A 14,764-nucleotide genomic window follows, 5' to 3' on the forward strand; every position below is an offset into this window, starting at 1 on the left:
GCCAATATCTCTCTGGGCAGCTCACAGCCCAGCCAGGTCCCTAGGGCCTGGCCATCTCTGCCCAACAAGGGGTTCCCCCACAAACAATCTGCATTTGAAGTTCTCCTTGGCCTTGGTCAAGACTTTCTCAGAGCTGCATCGCAATCTGGGGTTCTTCCTACCTAGTCCTCTTTAGATATCCCTCTTTTTTTTTTTTAAGTTTATTTATTTTGAGGGAGAGAACATGGGACAAGGGGGGAGAGAGAGAGAGAGAGAGAGAGAGAGAGAGAGAGAGAGAGAGAGAGAGAGAGAGAATCCCAAGCAGCCTCCCAATTGTCATTGCACAGCCTGACGCGGGGCTCGAACTCATGAATCTCGAGATCATGATCTGAGCCAAAGTCGGACACTTAACCAACTGAGCTGTCCAAGCGCCCCATATACATATCCCTCTTCTTATTTCCCCCGTGGGTGTTAGACCTCCAATGCAGCCTGAAGGCTTTCCCTGCCTACTTCTGATCCTGCCCCCTGGATCTTTCAGGTAGTACCCATAACAAATCTCTTCTACACCTGTCTACTAACTCCCAACAGACCAGAAGTCACAGAGCCTCTGACTCATATTTCACTTTTGTTCACACTTTATTGTCCAAAGCTAGTCATATGTCTGTGCCCATCTCCAAGGGGGTAGGGAGCCTAATCTAGAAGAGAACTAATCTAGAAGAGAGAGATAGTACAAAGGGACACATAAGTTCTATCTATGACTACTACTGGTTAAGCAGCTACACTCTTACCCCCCTCCATGCCGGCAGAGCCCCAATTTTGTTCAGGTGTCTATCCTGCACTCCCTGTCATGACTCAGGGATAAATTGTAACTTAACCAGAGCCAATTACAGCCATCCTATTCACCTTCCCAGTGGTTGCATCAGGAAGAGTCATGTGATCCAAATCGTGGCCAAAGAAGTGGGAGAGGAAGCGTTCCCAGTGCCTCTCAGCTTGGACCCAAAGGGGGAAAACAAAATCCCCCTTTTGTTGCTGAGTTCTGTTGTGTCCAGTGGCTGAGCTACCCAGAGCCGAGGCAGCTATCTTGCAGCGTGTCCAGAGGGAAAAGGAGAGAAACAAAAATAAAATTCGGGTTGCCAAACTTCTTGGTGGGGAACTCTTTATGGAAGAAAAACCATGAAAACAGACTATTTAGCTCCACGTTCTCCTGTGTCTTGCTTTCCTTCCCTGGCCAGATCAATTTCAGCCATGCACATCTTCTCTCCTCCTCACACCACATCGGTTCTTGTCTGAAGAATGAAAACAACAGCTCAATGGTGTGATTTAACTGGCACAGAGAATGAAGGCAAAATTGACCAGTCGGGAAATGAGACATGTATTAATGATTTTCTTTTGACTCATTGTTTTTGAAAACATCCAGATGCAATTAACTGTTATTTTTAAAAAATAAAATAAATTCCTAAAAAGGATAAAGGAGACACTAGACTTATTCTTTCACTCCACACTAGGGAGAGGATTGAATTTATGGGGCACTTACTATGTGCCTGACACTTTATCAGGAACTTTGCCTATATTGTCTCATCAAACGACTTCGCATCGCCCTTTGAACACAATTTTAACTCCTTACAAAGCCCATCATACCCAGTGTGATCTGGCTTACCTCCCCAACTACCCCCTCTATCTCTGCTCTAGACCTGTCATGCTGGCCTTTTGTTCTATTTGTGAACCATATTCAGCATGTTCCTGCCTCAGGACTCTTGCACTGGCCATTTCCTCTGCCTGGGATGCTCTTTCCTTGGTCTTTACAGGTTTGATTTCTTCTCTTCAATCACACCTCAGCTAAAATACCCCTTCTTTGGAGAGGTCTTCCTTGATGATCCTACCTGAAATAGTACCTCTCCTTCTACCCCTAGTCACCTATTTCAGTGCCCTGCTTTATTTTGTTTCCATCACACTTATAGTATCTAAAATTATCTTTTGTTTGATTCTAATCTGTCTCCTCCCACTGGCTTTTTCTTCTGTGCCTTGTTCACTGTTTCATCTCAAGCATTTAGAAAAGTGGTTAGCACAAAGGAAATACTCAATGGTGTTTGTTGAAAGAATGAATAGATAACACACTCTGTAACCTTATAAGGCAGACTACATATCACTCACAAGGGTCAATGTCCTCCAACCTGAGACCACCAGGAACATGCTGGTAGTTGAGCAAGTTGGGTTTACTGCTATTGCAGTGAAAGAGAAGCCACACCATAGGCAACCATCTCACTAACAGAATGTTAGGAAAGAATCCCTGGGACTTGGGTTCAAGTTAAATGATTATGGTTGGGATTTGAGAAAGCAGGACTTTTTGGGGCACCCGGGTGGCTCAGTCGGTTGAGCATCTGACTCTTGATCTTAGCTCAGGTTGTGATTTCATGGTTCTTGGGATCGAGCCCTCCTTCGGGCGCTGGTCTCACTTCCGCAGAGTTATAGAGTGTCCTGGTCTGATATTGGTGTTCTGTGTAACTGTGCTTAACAGAAGAACACAAAGGCCTGGCGGTGTCAGGCCACTTACTAGATGTCAGGATCTGTTTCTCTCTTTCTTGCAAGTGTCCTAGGGCTGGAGTCCAGTGTCAGCACAGAAATAAACAAGACTGTTTCCTTTGGCTGTTTGATAGTCCTCCCCTCCTCCTCTGCCCACCAATTTTGGGTTTGTATGGGGGTAGCCACTGAACAAAGATGGCGGAGGCCAAGGTAGAGAAACGGTGCTTCTAGAAGTCAGACAACTCAGAAACACCTTTATTTGCCGAAGAATTAGTTACCACCTCAGAAGGTGCCCAAATCTATTTAATTTTCAAATGAGGGATGGTGTATCCTGAATGGGATTACCCCATGTTTACCATTGCCTCAAAGGTCATGTTAATAGTCCACCAGGGTCTTGGTTCTAGTTCAAGGTTTTCTCTAAATACAACTGTATTGTTTTAGAAAAGTGTTTTAACCAGGATCCCAGCATCCTCTGGGCTCCCGTAGCACCCTCTATTCCTTTGCTAACATCCCTGCTTATATTGTAATTAATCTGTTTATAATCTGTCTGCCTGGTTAGACTGTCTCCTACATGTTTGTATCACTGGAACTTAATTTTAACTAAGGACTTGGCACAGGCTACGTTCTCTATAAATATTAAATGGATTTAAAATGGAGATTTAATTCCTGGCCTGAATTCATCTCACAAAACATTTATTGTGTCTGTACTACGAGCCAGGAAGACACTATGATAAAACTGATAGTCCTTACCTTCAGGGAATTAGTATTCGATTCTAATAGACTTAAGAACAAGAAGAGCTGGCCTTTATTTAGGATCGGGCACCGGGTTACGTGCCTGAGTGATTACTGCCATCTTAGAACAGCTGATACACTAATGGGTTAAGTAACTTTGATGAGGCCACACAATTATTAAGGGGGCAGAGCAGGGGTTGTAAATCAGACAGTCTGACTCCTGTCACACTTGCCCAAATGTTAGGCTGAAAGGTGCCAAGTAAATTCAATTCTGTTATTAAATGAGTGGAGGTCCTTTAGGCTATCAACATTGCAGCAAATGCAATTAAAGTGGAGTAGGTTAGTAGCACCAAGCTAGGGAAGACTTTATGCTCTTTACCAAAGAGCTGCATTAGCTCTCTGTTTCAGCAGAAATGGATTTCGGTGTTGGCTTCAGATCTGAGGATCATTCAGTCAGTAACATTTATTGGGCGCCCACTGTATGCAAATAGCTGTTTCTGCCACTTCCTTTCCTACCCACATCCTGAAGCAGGGAGGGGAAGTGGGGAAGAAAAGGCAAAGAGGGCGTGGAGGCCGGCAGGTGGGCATCTCCGGTCGCCTCCAGCCTCACCCCACTGCCGGCGCCGGCCACGCCCCCAGCCTCGCCCTAGCCCCCCAAACCCACTTTAAACTCCCGCCCCCTCTTAACGACGACCAATGCCCGGCCGGGGAGCCCGAAGGAGACCGAGGATTGGCCGGCGCGGCGGTTGCCGAGGTGACGGGTGGGTCCGGCGGGGACCCCGACCGCTGCGGGGGCGAGGGGTGCGGGGCGGCTTCCGCCCCCGGGCCGCGCCGGCTCCTCTCGCGCGCCCCCTCCCCCCGCGTCCCAGCCCGCACCGCTCGGCTGCGGGAGGGGGCGACCCGGCTCTGCCCCCCTCCCCGCGGCCCGGCGCGCCCCGCGCGCCCCCCGCCGGCCTCCGGCTCGGGGCGCACCGCCCTCCGCCTCCGTCTCCGCCCCCAGGACCCGCGGCCGCCCGCTCCTGAGCGCGGCTTCCCCGGCCAGCGGCGCGATGGGCTGCGGGAACTCCACCGCCACGAGCGCGGGCGCCGGCCGAGGTGAGCGGGGGCGCGGGCCGGGGACTCGGGGGCGGCGGGGAGGTCTGCGGGGCGGGCCGCCCGTGCGGGAGAGGCCGGGGTAGGGGTGGGGGGAGAGGCGGCGGGGCGGGGACCCCGCGAGGCAGGGCGCGCAGCCCCCCTCTCTCCCCGTTCCCCATTTTCGGGCCGGGGGGCGCAGGCCGCCCGCTCTCGGAGGGACCCAAGGCAGGGCATTTCCCCACCCCGCGCGGGGGCGGTCTCGGCGGGACGCGGAGAGCCTGCGGGGCGGTCCTGCGGAGGGTGCGCGGGGAGGACGCGCGGCGGGGCTCCCCTGCAGCGGGTAGCCCGGCGCCCTCCGGGGGCAGAGGTCTCCTGCGCGCCGTCCGCAGCCGCTCCCTCCGCGCCCCGCCGCCTCGCGGTCCTCGCCCCCGGCCCCTCGGACCCCTGGCGCTGCGACAGGCAAGTGCGGCAGGGCAATTCAGGACTTTCTCGGTGGTGCTGGTGGCGGCGGGGTGCGAGTGGGTCGGGCAGAGCCGCAGACGGGGCTCCGAAAATTCATCCGAGTCGGTCCTGACGCCTAAACCCGGCCGGGCTGCCCGAAGGATTTCTCCGAGAGGCTGCAGTTTCAAGGATGCTTTAAGACAAAGTGTGACAAAGCTTTCATATTCGCAGTGATCGCTTCATGTAGTTTTCACTGGAAATTCTATTGAAACTTCTTTTACTCCGCTTCATTTTGTGGATTGGCAGGCGACAGCTCCCGAGGTTTCCCCCCTGTCAGCCAGGCTTTCTTGTCGAGTGACTTATTCTAAAGCTCAACTCTTCTTCGCATTTAGCCCAGCTAGCGTCTCCCAGTTAAAGAGTCAGGATCTGTTTGGAGTAATGTCTGCTGGCCTGTTTTGGTGATTCTTCTGGTTAAAGAGCTTCTAGTCTCCTCCAGTTGAGATCAGTCAGATGCCACATCCTATCCCCACCGGCAGGTGCAAGCAGCATTCCGATGCGGCAGTGTTTCCTAGCACGCTGGTGTGGGCGCCCTGTCAATAACTTGGTGACCTTGGGCCTGTCACTTCCCTTAACCCAGACCTCCGTGGAAGATGGAGTTTAAAATTCGAGCCCTGTTTGTTTATTTACTTTAAAGTTTATGTTGGCGTTTTGCTTAGTGGGATCAGATGTGGAAAGCTGCCCTGTTAACTGGCCAAGTTTGTTTTCTCCTGTTTGTGGGTAATCTCACATGGAATATTCCGTTTTCGGAGAAGGCGCTAAAATATGTGGGCTTCTAGTCTCAGAGCTGTGAATTAACCCAGGTGAAGGATTCACTGAAAAGTTGATCTGTTACAGGTGATCTTTATCATCTTGAATTAAATTCTTGTTCTTGGGATATGCAGAGAGCCACCAGGGACCAAATCTTTTCCATCCATGTAACAGTGAGACGGGTTAGTAAGCACCTTGTGCTAACGAGGACAAACAGGATTCTAACCTGACAGTGGCCAGAATGCTCTGGTTGGAAACCTGGAACAGTGTCAAGGCCACATCCTGCACCATGCGTTGTGCCTCTCAATCTGACGTGCACCGGGACCCCGTGCAGGCCACTGCAAGGTTAAGAACAGGGCATCTGGGTGGCCCTGTTGGTTGAGCGTCCGACTCCTGATTTCGGCTCGGGTCATGATCTCACGGTTCTGGAGTGTGAGCCCCGCTTCTATCAGTGAAGAGCCTGCTTGGGATTCTCTCTGTCTTCCTCTCTCTCTGCCCTCCTCTCTCTCTCTCTCTCTCTCTCTGCCCCTCCCCCACTGGAGCATGCGCTTTCTCTTTCTCAAAATAAGTAAGTAAACTTAAAAACTAAATAAAAATTGGGGGCGCCTGGGTGGCTCAGTCGGTTGAGCGCCGACTTTGGCTCAGGTCACGATCTCGCGGTCCGTGAGTTCGAGCCCCGCGTCGGGCCCCTGTGCTGACAGCTCAGAGCCCGGAGCCTGTTTCGGATTCTGTGTCTCCCTCTCTCTGACCCTCCCCCATTCATGCTCTGTCTCTCTCTGTCTCAAAAATAAATAAACGTTAAAAAAAAAAAAAAAACTAAATAAAAATTAAAAGAAGGTCAACAATTATCCACATTAAAAAAATCGTAGGAAGGATTTCTAACATTTTCTTTAAAGTGGAGCTATACGGTTGGTTAGTTCATTTGCGTTTTTATTTATTAATGAACTGCTTGTCAGATTTGGGGCCAGGAGGGAGGAATACTGTTGCTACGTCAGAACAACGATAAGGTAATTTGGAAATGGTAATGTAAGAAAATGGGAAAACATGATTCTTTTTACAGATATTTGGTTGACCTTTTCTTTTTTTTCCCTAGGTGCACATCCCTTATTACATAAAAGGAGGTATAGTTCTGTTGAACAGTACATGCAAAGTGCATGTCTTCTGGTTGGGTAGCCTCTCTTTTGTTTATGAAGAAGAGTTCACATAAGAGCATGCTGTTCTCTCCTCTGGCTTGCTCTTTGCTAAAAATTACTTTTCGTTCAGGGAAGAACAAGATAGCGAGTGCAGACCGTGAAACATGACAGAGAAGACATGATGAGTAAGGACTTACTGCATCACTTCTTTGATGGATCTGCCCCGTCTTTCACAAAGTCCTCCCCCAAACATTTCCTTGCTAGAGTCCAGCTGGCCAGCTTTGGCATTTGGTCATTGTTATTTTGAAATTTTCTGTCAGCTGGTGGCAGGACTTGAGTTTCAGAAAGGAAATGCATCAGGATGAACTATGTAAGGTTAAGAAAAATAAAACCACAGTGCAACGGTATTCGGGTATCTTTCAGTTGTGAACTTTGACATCAGCATCCAAAACGCTATTGACCAAGTTGCGAAGTTGTGGTCCTGAACCCAAGTGGCATGAAATGCATTAAGTAGATGTTGTCCCTGCCCTCTAGGTACTTACCATGCACAACTTCTGAAATATCCCGGGGTCATACAGGTCAATAGCTATCCTTGAGCTTTTCAGCAAGCAATCCATCCACCCATCCATCCATATATACATAATATAAAAGTACAGAGAGAAGGTGAGAAGGGTGCTGAACTTGGAGACTGGGGACTAGGGCTCAAGCTTGACTTTGGCTCTGTGCTGGTTGCGTTGCTATGGGTATTTCATTTCACTTTTCTGAGTTACAGTGAAAGCACTATGTAAGCTGTAATTTATTATAGAGTAGTGGAATATTACCATGTTGAAGGTAAAATGGCTTTCCCTGAGCATTTTTCTGCAAGAATGTGGCAAATCTACTTCCAAAGTGTACATTAACATCTAATAATAATACCCTTAAACCTAAAATCTTTATTATAAGCCCTGTTTTACTCTCTAAGTAATTCAGGTAAAACACGATAATTGTTTCTCCTCTCCCTGATCTATCTGAACAACTGCCTTTCTTGGCTTTTGCCTGGAGAAATTGGTTAATGTGACAAATTGATACTTAGTGTACTTGTGTAAATTTGATTCCATATGTCCAGTATATGGAGAAACTGATATGCAGTAAAATGATCGAACAGCCATAAGGAATCAGCCCCTAGATCACTCAGGCCCTATGTAATTTCTCCCAAGGAGATTTCTAACCATAAACTTCTGCACAGTCCACCTGTACATGCAGAGCACTGGACTTTACTAGGAGCTTTAAGGCAAAGGCTGAGCAACCAGCAAAGGGTGATTGAATGAAATCAAACTTTCACGCCCTTGAGAAGTTGATAGTCTAGGTAGGAAGATGAACCATTTGAGAACATTTGCAAAGCAAAGTATGATAGAATGCACGCTGAACATCCAAGTGCCCAGGAGATGTTGAATAATACAGTTTAATCAGAGGAGGCTTCAGGGAGGAGTTGCGCTGCTGGTCCAAATGGGGTCATGAGAACCATTGCGATTGCAGAAGAGCTCTCTTCATCATAATGTTCTAGTAAGATCACTGTCTCAATGTGGGAGTTTGATTTTCCCCAACCTAGAACTGTGTTAGGTTTCTTGCATAGTCTAGAGTCTAGACCGTAAATGATAGAGCAACATTTGGATTAAATAATCCATTTTAAAAGTGCTGTATTTACCGTAAAGCAGGGAGGTCTGATTGTTTCTCTTTGCTCCCCACCCCCACCTCTCTCTCTCAGCAATTAGATTCTCTGTCCCCTTGTTTTTCTTTGAGCATATATATATTTTTAAACTTAAGTGGAGAAAAGAGTAGCCCTGCATTTAGGCTAATGATCTAAACAGGTCAGCCATTCCCTTTTATATAATCATACATATAGATGGCTAAGCGAGTCTGTAATGTAAGCCAGACCGTCTCTTTTTAGGTAAACCAGAAAATCCTTAAAACGTCTGGATGGTTCCAAATATCTACAGTAGCCTACTTCAGTGCAGGCTAAGGCTGTGGAAATTCTTTGCAGCAGAGGACTTATTTCAGATGTATTCTGCCCATGGTAGTTGATTGAAATTTTTAGTTGTAGTTTTTCTACCAGATATATATGTAACTGGTAAGTGTCTGATCATAACTTTGTGGCAGCTTAGTATCAGAAAGTTTCTGTAATGGTTCTTCTGCTCTTTATATAATATTAGTCTGAAGAGGAGGAGTTTAATGATTATTTACTCTATTTTTATCAGTGTACCCAGGGAGTTAATACAATCCTTTTGAGTCCAGTTATTTAGATTAGTTTTTTCCTCATCAATTCGCCAGATAATTGCATTCTCTTCTTTTGATGTAGCTGTGTGGTCCAGCTTTAGTGTACATGTATCAATGGTTCGGTAGTCCTGAAATGTTGCAGCTGTGCTTAGCGTTAGTGCAGGCCGTATGGGGGAATAACAGAAAATTTTGTTGATAGCACCCAGGAAGTCACTTATGTCATAAGTGGTGTTTTCTTTTCATGTTTATTTATGTGAGACAGAGTGCAAGCAGGGGAGGGGCAGAGAGAGACGGAGGCACAGAATCTGAAGCAGGCTCCAGGCTCTGAGCTGTCAGCACAGAGCCTGACGCGGGGCTTGAGCCCACAAGCCGTGAGATCATGACCTGAGATGAGGTCGGACGCTTAACCGAGTGAGCCACCCAGGCACCGCGGGCCTGGCTGGCTTTAGTAGTTCACGTTGGTTATAGGGTGTTGGGAAGGAAGGAAGAGTGGGAAGGAAGGCAGGAAATCCTCAGAGTTGAGGGGGGGCCTCTGGTGCCACAGGGCCCCAGTTCAAATCCTGCTTTTGTCATTTATCAGCTGTGTGACCTTGGGCAACTCACTTAAACTGTACCTTAGTTTTCTCAACTATAAAATGAGGGAGTAATAATAGAACTTACTCAGGGTAAAATGAGTTAATGTAAGCAAAGTACTTAGAACAGCGTCTCGTATATTGTAAGCACTCCCTGTGCTGTTTATTATTAATGTAGGGAAAGACTTTGGTAACTGGTGTAGAAGGAAAGAGTGGGCATACAGCAGGGGCATACTTTAAAGCTGCTGCCTGGAGTCAGGGGAGTGAGAAGGGCCTGGAGTGTTGGAGGCATTGACGTCAGAGACCCCTGGGACAGCCAGGCTGAGGATGGGCTGCATGGGACGGAGAAATAAAAATGAACCCAAAGAAATGCCTGGGTCACTGGAAGATTCTGTCGCCTCTAAAGGGAAGGTAGGAAGGTGGGGGTGATTGGTATTCTCCTGGAGGTTGCAGTGAGAAGTGATGGTGAATGAGGAGAGATGTAGAAGTACTTCTGTCCAGGCATTTAACCATTCATGCGACAGAATCTGGACAGCATCAGGACGTTCCCGCGTCCTGGCTCCCCGGAACTGACGTTGCTGTTGCGTGCAGGGTTTGTAAAGGTGACCTCAGCGAGTTACTCAGTTCTGCCATAAGCCACTTAGCGCTCGATATAGACATGGTTAAATTATGATATAGGAGCGAGATGCCAACTCCTTACCTTATGTCTGTACTTATGTGGCAGCCTTTATTTATTAATTTTTAGCTGCCTAACGTGGAGCTGCTCACGTTACGTGCTCCATATTCATGCACGTAATTTTATATTTCTAGGACACATTGACCTGGATTTTTTTCTCCCTTACTGAAGAGATGACTTACGAATCTAGTTCTTTTATTGGCTTCTTGAAAAAATAACATTGCTTTGGATGAACTATGAGCTGTTTTTCAACTTCTTTTGGCCAAACTGAGACTATGACATCGTTTTAGAACTATTATGGGTCAGAAGAGACATCACAAGCTGTCAAAATTAAAGAGAAGTTTGTTTAGTTTTTCTGTAGTTATGTTTATACAGTTCTCAGAGGGCCTTTTCTTTCCTTTTATAAAACAAAGAGTAAGACATTCCTGCCTATTTTTTATTATTTCCCATAAGAACCATAGTCATTTGTGTTTCTGGTCATTTATGCTGAAAGAAGAGTGATTTGCAAATCTTTAGTGCTTTTTTAGAAATACTTCATGTACACAATTTTATTTTTTGGCGCGTGTGTTTAAATTATCACCACTCAGTCGGAAGAAGGAAGTATGATTTAATATGTAATTTAGCAATTTATTTACTTGTGAATATTTCGTCTGTAACATTTCTATACATAGAACATATATTTATAACATAAATTCTATACGGTGCAATAGAACGGTGATGGAAAAAGGCATTAATAGGCTAGTTTGTCCTGGTGTCTGGGTTAGTCGGTTAAGCATCCGACTCTTGATCTCAGCTCAGGTCGTGATCTCCCAGTTCGTGAGATCCAGCTCCTGGATCGTGTGGGGCTCTGCGCTGACAGCATGGAGCCTGCTTGGGATTCTCTCCCTCCCTCCCTCCCTCTCTCTCTCTCTCTCTCTCTCTCTCTGCCCTTCCTCCGCTCACACTCTCTCTCTCTCAAAATAGATGCACATGAAAGAAAGAAAGAAAGTAGAACCTTTCTCTAAAAATTAATTAATTAATTAAATAGGCCAGTTTTTGAAATGTAAAAATGTATGTAGCCTTTTTTTAAAAAAGATAGATCTTTTCTTTATATTAGCATTTGGCACATGGGAGGAAGCTTGTGACAATAACTGTATGAATCTGAACAATGTTGAGAACGTACCCGACTGTACAGCTCACTCTTCATTTGTAAGGCTGTTTAGATTGCGAAGGAACGTCTGTCTATAGGAACCAAGGTGTGACGTCCGTCTCCCTAAAACTGCTGAACCCGTGTTGTGTCTTGTAGCTGGCTTGCTTTATCATTCATGAGGAGTAAGATTGTGTCTGTGTTTCTAGAATGTATGACTGTAACATTAAATTTAATCCCTCCCCCTGCAAACCTTAATTTTGCTATATATTTCTTTTCTTTTAAAAAAATTTTTTTTTTTAACGTTTATTTTTGAGACAGAGAGAGACAGAGTATGAGCTGGGGAGGGGCAGAGAGAGAGAGGGAGACATAAAATCTGAAATAGGCTCCAGGCTCCAAGCTGTCAGCACAGAGCCCGACGCGGGGCTCGAACTCACGGACCGTGAGATCATGACCTGAGCCGAAGTCGGCCGCTTAACCGACCGAGCCACCCAGGCGCCCCTATATATTTCTTTTCAAAAGAGAATTTTGGGTTTTAGAGGGAAGGAGGAGGACAGGGGTGAGAGGTGTCGTGGGAGGAATGGTGGCCTCTAAAAAGATATGGCTGTATCCTAATCCCTGAAATGTGTGGATTATCTTACTTGGAAAAAGGGTCTTTGCAAATGTAATTACGGTAAGGATTGTGCGATGAGGAGATCATCCTAGATGGTCTGGGTGGGCCCTAAATCCAGTGATAAGTGTCCTTATAAAAGAGACACAGTGATGTGGGGACGTGGGTGGAGTAGAGTGCACACACCATGAGGTCACAGACCAAAGAATGCCAAGGAATGCTCACTGCCACCAGATGCTAAGAGGAACATGGAAGTTTGAACCTGTTGATGTCTTAATTTTATGCATCTGGACTCCAGAACTCCAAGAGCAGAATTCTGTTGTTTTCTGTGTCCCTCACCATAGATTTAAGGGCAAGGTGCCGTAAGATGTTCTCAATTCTTTTTTTTTTTTTTTTAAACTTTATTTATTGTGCATGCACGTGTGCAAGGGCACATTGGGGAGGGGCAGAGAGTCTCAAGCAGGCTCAGCGAAGAGCCTAATGCCAGGCTCGATCCTGTGAACTGTGGGATTGTGACCAGAGCCCAAATCAAGAGTCAGACGCTTAACTGACTGAGCCACCCAGGCACCCCCAAGATGTACTCGCTTCTGACACCAGTCGCAAGTACTGGGTCCCCATTACTCCCACTTCTATCCAACTTGGCAGCAAATTTGGGTGTTCCCACAGCTCTTCTCCTCAGATTTGATAATTTGCTAGAATGGCTTAGAATCCAGGAAGGCACTTTAGTCACGGGTTTAAATTTACCAGTTTATTATAAAGGACACAAACGAACAGCCAGATGGAGAGGTACATAGAGTCATGTCTGGAAGGGTCCCGAGTATAGGAATCTCTGCCTCCATAGAGTTGGATTGTGCCACCCCCCTAGCACATAGATGTGGTCGCCAAGTCAGACGCTCTCGGAACCTTGTTGTTTAGGGGTTTTTAAAGAGGGTTCATTACATAGGCCTGATCGATGGAATCATTGGCTATTGGTGATTAACTCAATCTCCAGCTCCTCTCCCCTCCCTGGGGAACAGGGATGAGACCAAAAGTTCCAAGCTTCTAACAAGGCTTGGCTTTCTTGGTGACCAGTCCCCATCTCGAAGCTATCTTGGGTCCTGCCAGGAGTCCCTTCATTAGTATGAAAGAGGCTCCTGTTACCCTTATCACTCAGGAAATTCCAAAGGTTTTAGAAGTTTTGTGCCAGGAACAGGGGACAAAGCCCAAATATTTTTCTATGACCCCACAATATCAGATTAAATTTTTAAAGTGTTTGAATAAATTGGGTTTGCTATGCATTTTCAAGTGACTGAGGCTTTTGAACTTTGAGACTCATGAATAAAATATTAGTCTTTTGAAGTGTGTAAAGTAAAAGGTATACACAGTCTTGGTGAAGTGAAGTGATGTTTGAAACAACCAACAATGTTTAATTGTTTCCTACTTTTTTGTCTGTAGGGAAGTGTTCTTCCCTATAGACCCAAACCATTTATAATAACTTTTTGTCACTGAAATTGCATATAGTACTTGTCTGAGAGCAAACCTTAGACCCTTTCTCTTTTTTAGGAAGGTACTTAAAATTATCATCCTTTATACAGTTTTGGAAAATAGTCATCAGATCTCTAGTGTATATATTTTGTGATGATTTCATGCCACAAGAAGCATTGTTACCTTTCCTCCATCTCTGTTTCTTCTGAGGCCATTATATTAATGCGTCAAGGCTATGTTTAAACGGTAAAGAGTCATTTTGGCAGGAAATGAGGTGGTGCTAACAGGAATCAATGTTGTATCCCAGGGGCCAGGAAAGAATTAGATACCTTTATAAATATTTGTTTAGCAAATGATAAATCACATGGACCATAAACACAATTTAAAGCAAATGGGATTTTGCCACTATCTGAATTGTTCTAGATAATTTTTTTTTTTTTTTTTTTTTTTTTTTGTGGCATAAATTCTCTAGAGATCTCCCTCTGGTTAATTAAAATCAATATATAGGTGAATTGTGATTACAGTGTTGTGGTGAGGGTAATGATTTTTCTTCAATTTAGTTTTACAGTTTTATACTTTTGCAGAACAAAGACATTTTACATTAAAAAAATTTTTTTTTTTAAACATTTATTTTATTTTTGAGACAGAGAGAGACAGAGCATGAATGGGGGAGGGTCAGAGAGAGGGAGACACAGAATCTGAAACAGGCTCCAGACTCTGGGCTGTCAGCACAGAGCCCGACGCGGGGCTTGAACTCACGGACCGCGAGATCATGACCTGAGCCGAAGTCGGCCGCTTAACCGACTGAGCCACCCAGGCGCCCCGAAGACATTTTACATTTTATGTACCTGCATATTCTGATAGTTTTGCCAAGGTTTGCAACAATAACACATTTTTTATTTTTTTTTTACTCTGAGAACTTGTGTGTTGGGGAGTCATGTTATACCTGTTCTGGTTCTATAAAATCATTACTACCATGTTCCCTTGCTTCTAAGATGCACATTTTCCTCCCTTAAAACAAAAAATGGAGCATATATTATGATCAAGTGAATACCTGTAGTGTTTCTGACTTCTTTGCCCACCCCGCCACTGCACGTATTAAACAGATGGTGCCCTTTAAATGAGGGACATTTGCAAACAGGAAAAATGGTGGGCTGACTTCCTTTGGGAAGGTAATACCAGGCACCTGCATGGGGCCTGCAGCCATCAGGTGAAGTGAATGGAAGGTTCCCTTCACCTTCCATTGGCTTCCAATGGCTGATTAAGTACTCGTTAGACAACATGTTGCTGTTTTGAAACTAGTTACGCACACATTGTGCTTTGTCTTCTCAGCTGCTTTTAATCTGCCCAGTATTAGCAATTGAAGCAGTGATTTAG

At 45.7% G+C, this 14,764-nt stretch overlaps 1 protein-coding gene across 1 annotated transcript in view; it reads left to right on the plus strand.

Annotated features, from left to right (window-relative positions):
• Positions 1-3,697: 3,697 nt before the first annotated feature.
• The window catches only part of CB4H12orf75 (chromosome B4 C12orf75 homolog), a 38,633-nt gene continuing 27,566 nt past the window's right edge, over positions 3,698-14,764 (plus strand). Inside the window, exon 1 of the mRNA XM_078449524.1 lies at positions 3,698-4,326. Within this exon, the coding sequence (XP_078305650.1) occupies positions 3,713-4,326 (614 nt within the window). The 5' untranslated portion in view covers positions 3,698-3,712. The remainder of the gene's footprint in view (positions 4,327-14,764) is intronic.

Source organism: Panthera onca, chromosome B4 (genome assembly GCF_046562875.1).
Source record: "Panthera onca isolate mPanOnc1 chromosome B4, mPanOnc1 haplotype 2, whole genome shotgun sequence".
In the NCBI taxonomy this organism is placed as follows: domain Eukaryota; kingdom Metazoa; phylum Chordata; class Mammalia; order Carnivora; family Felidae; genus Panthera; species Panthera onca.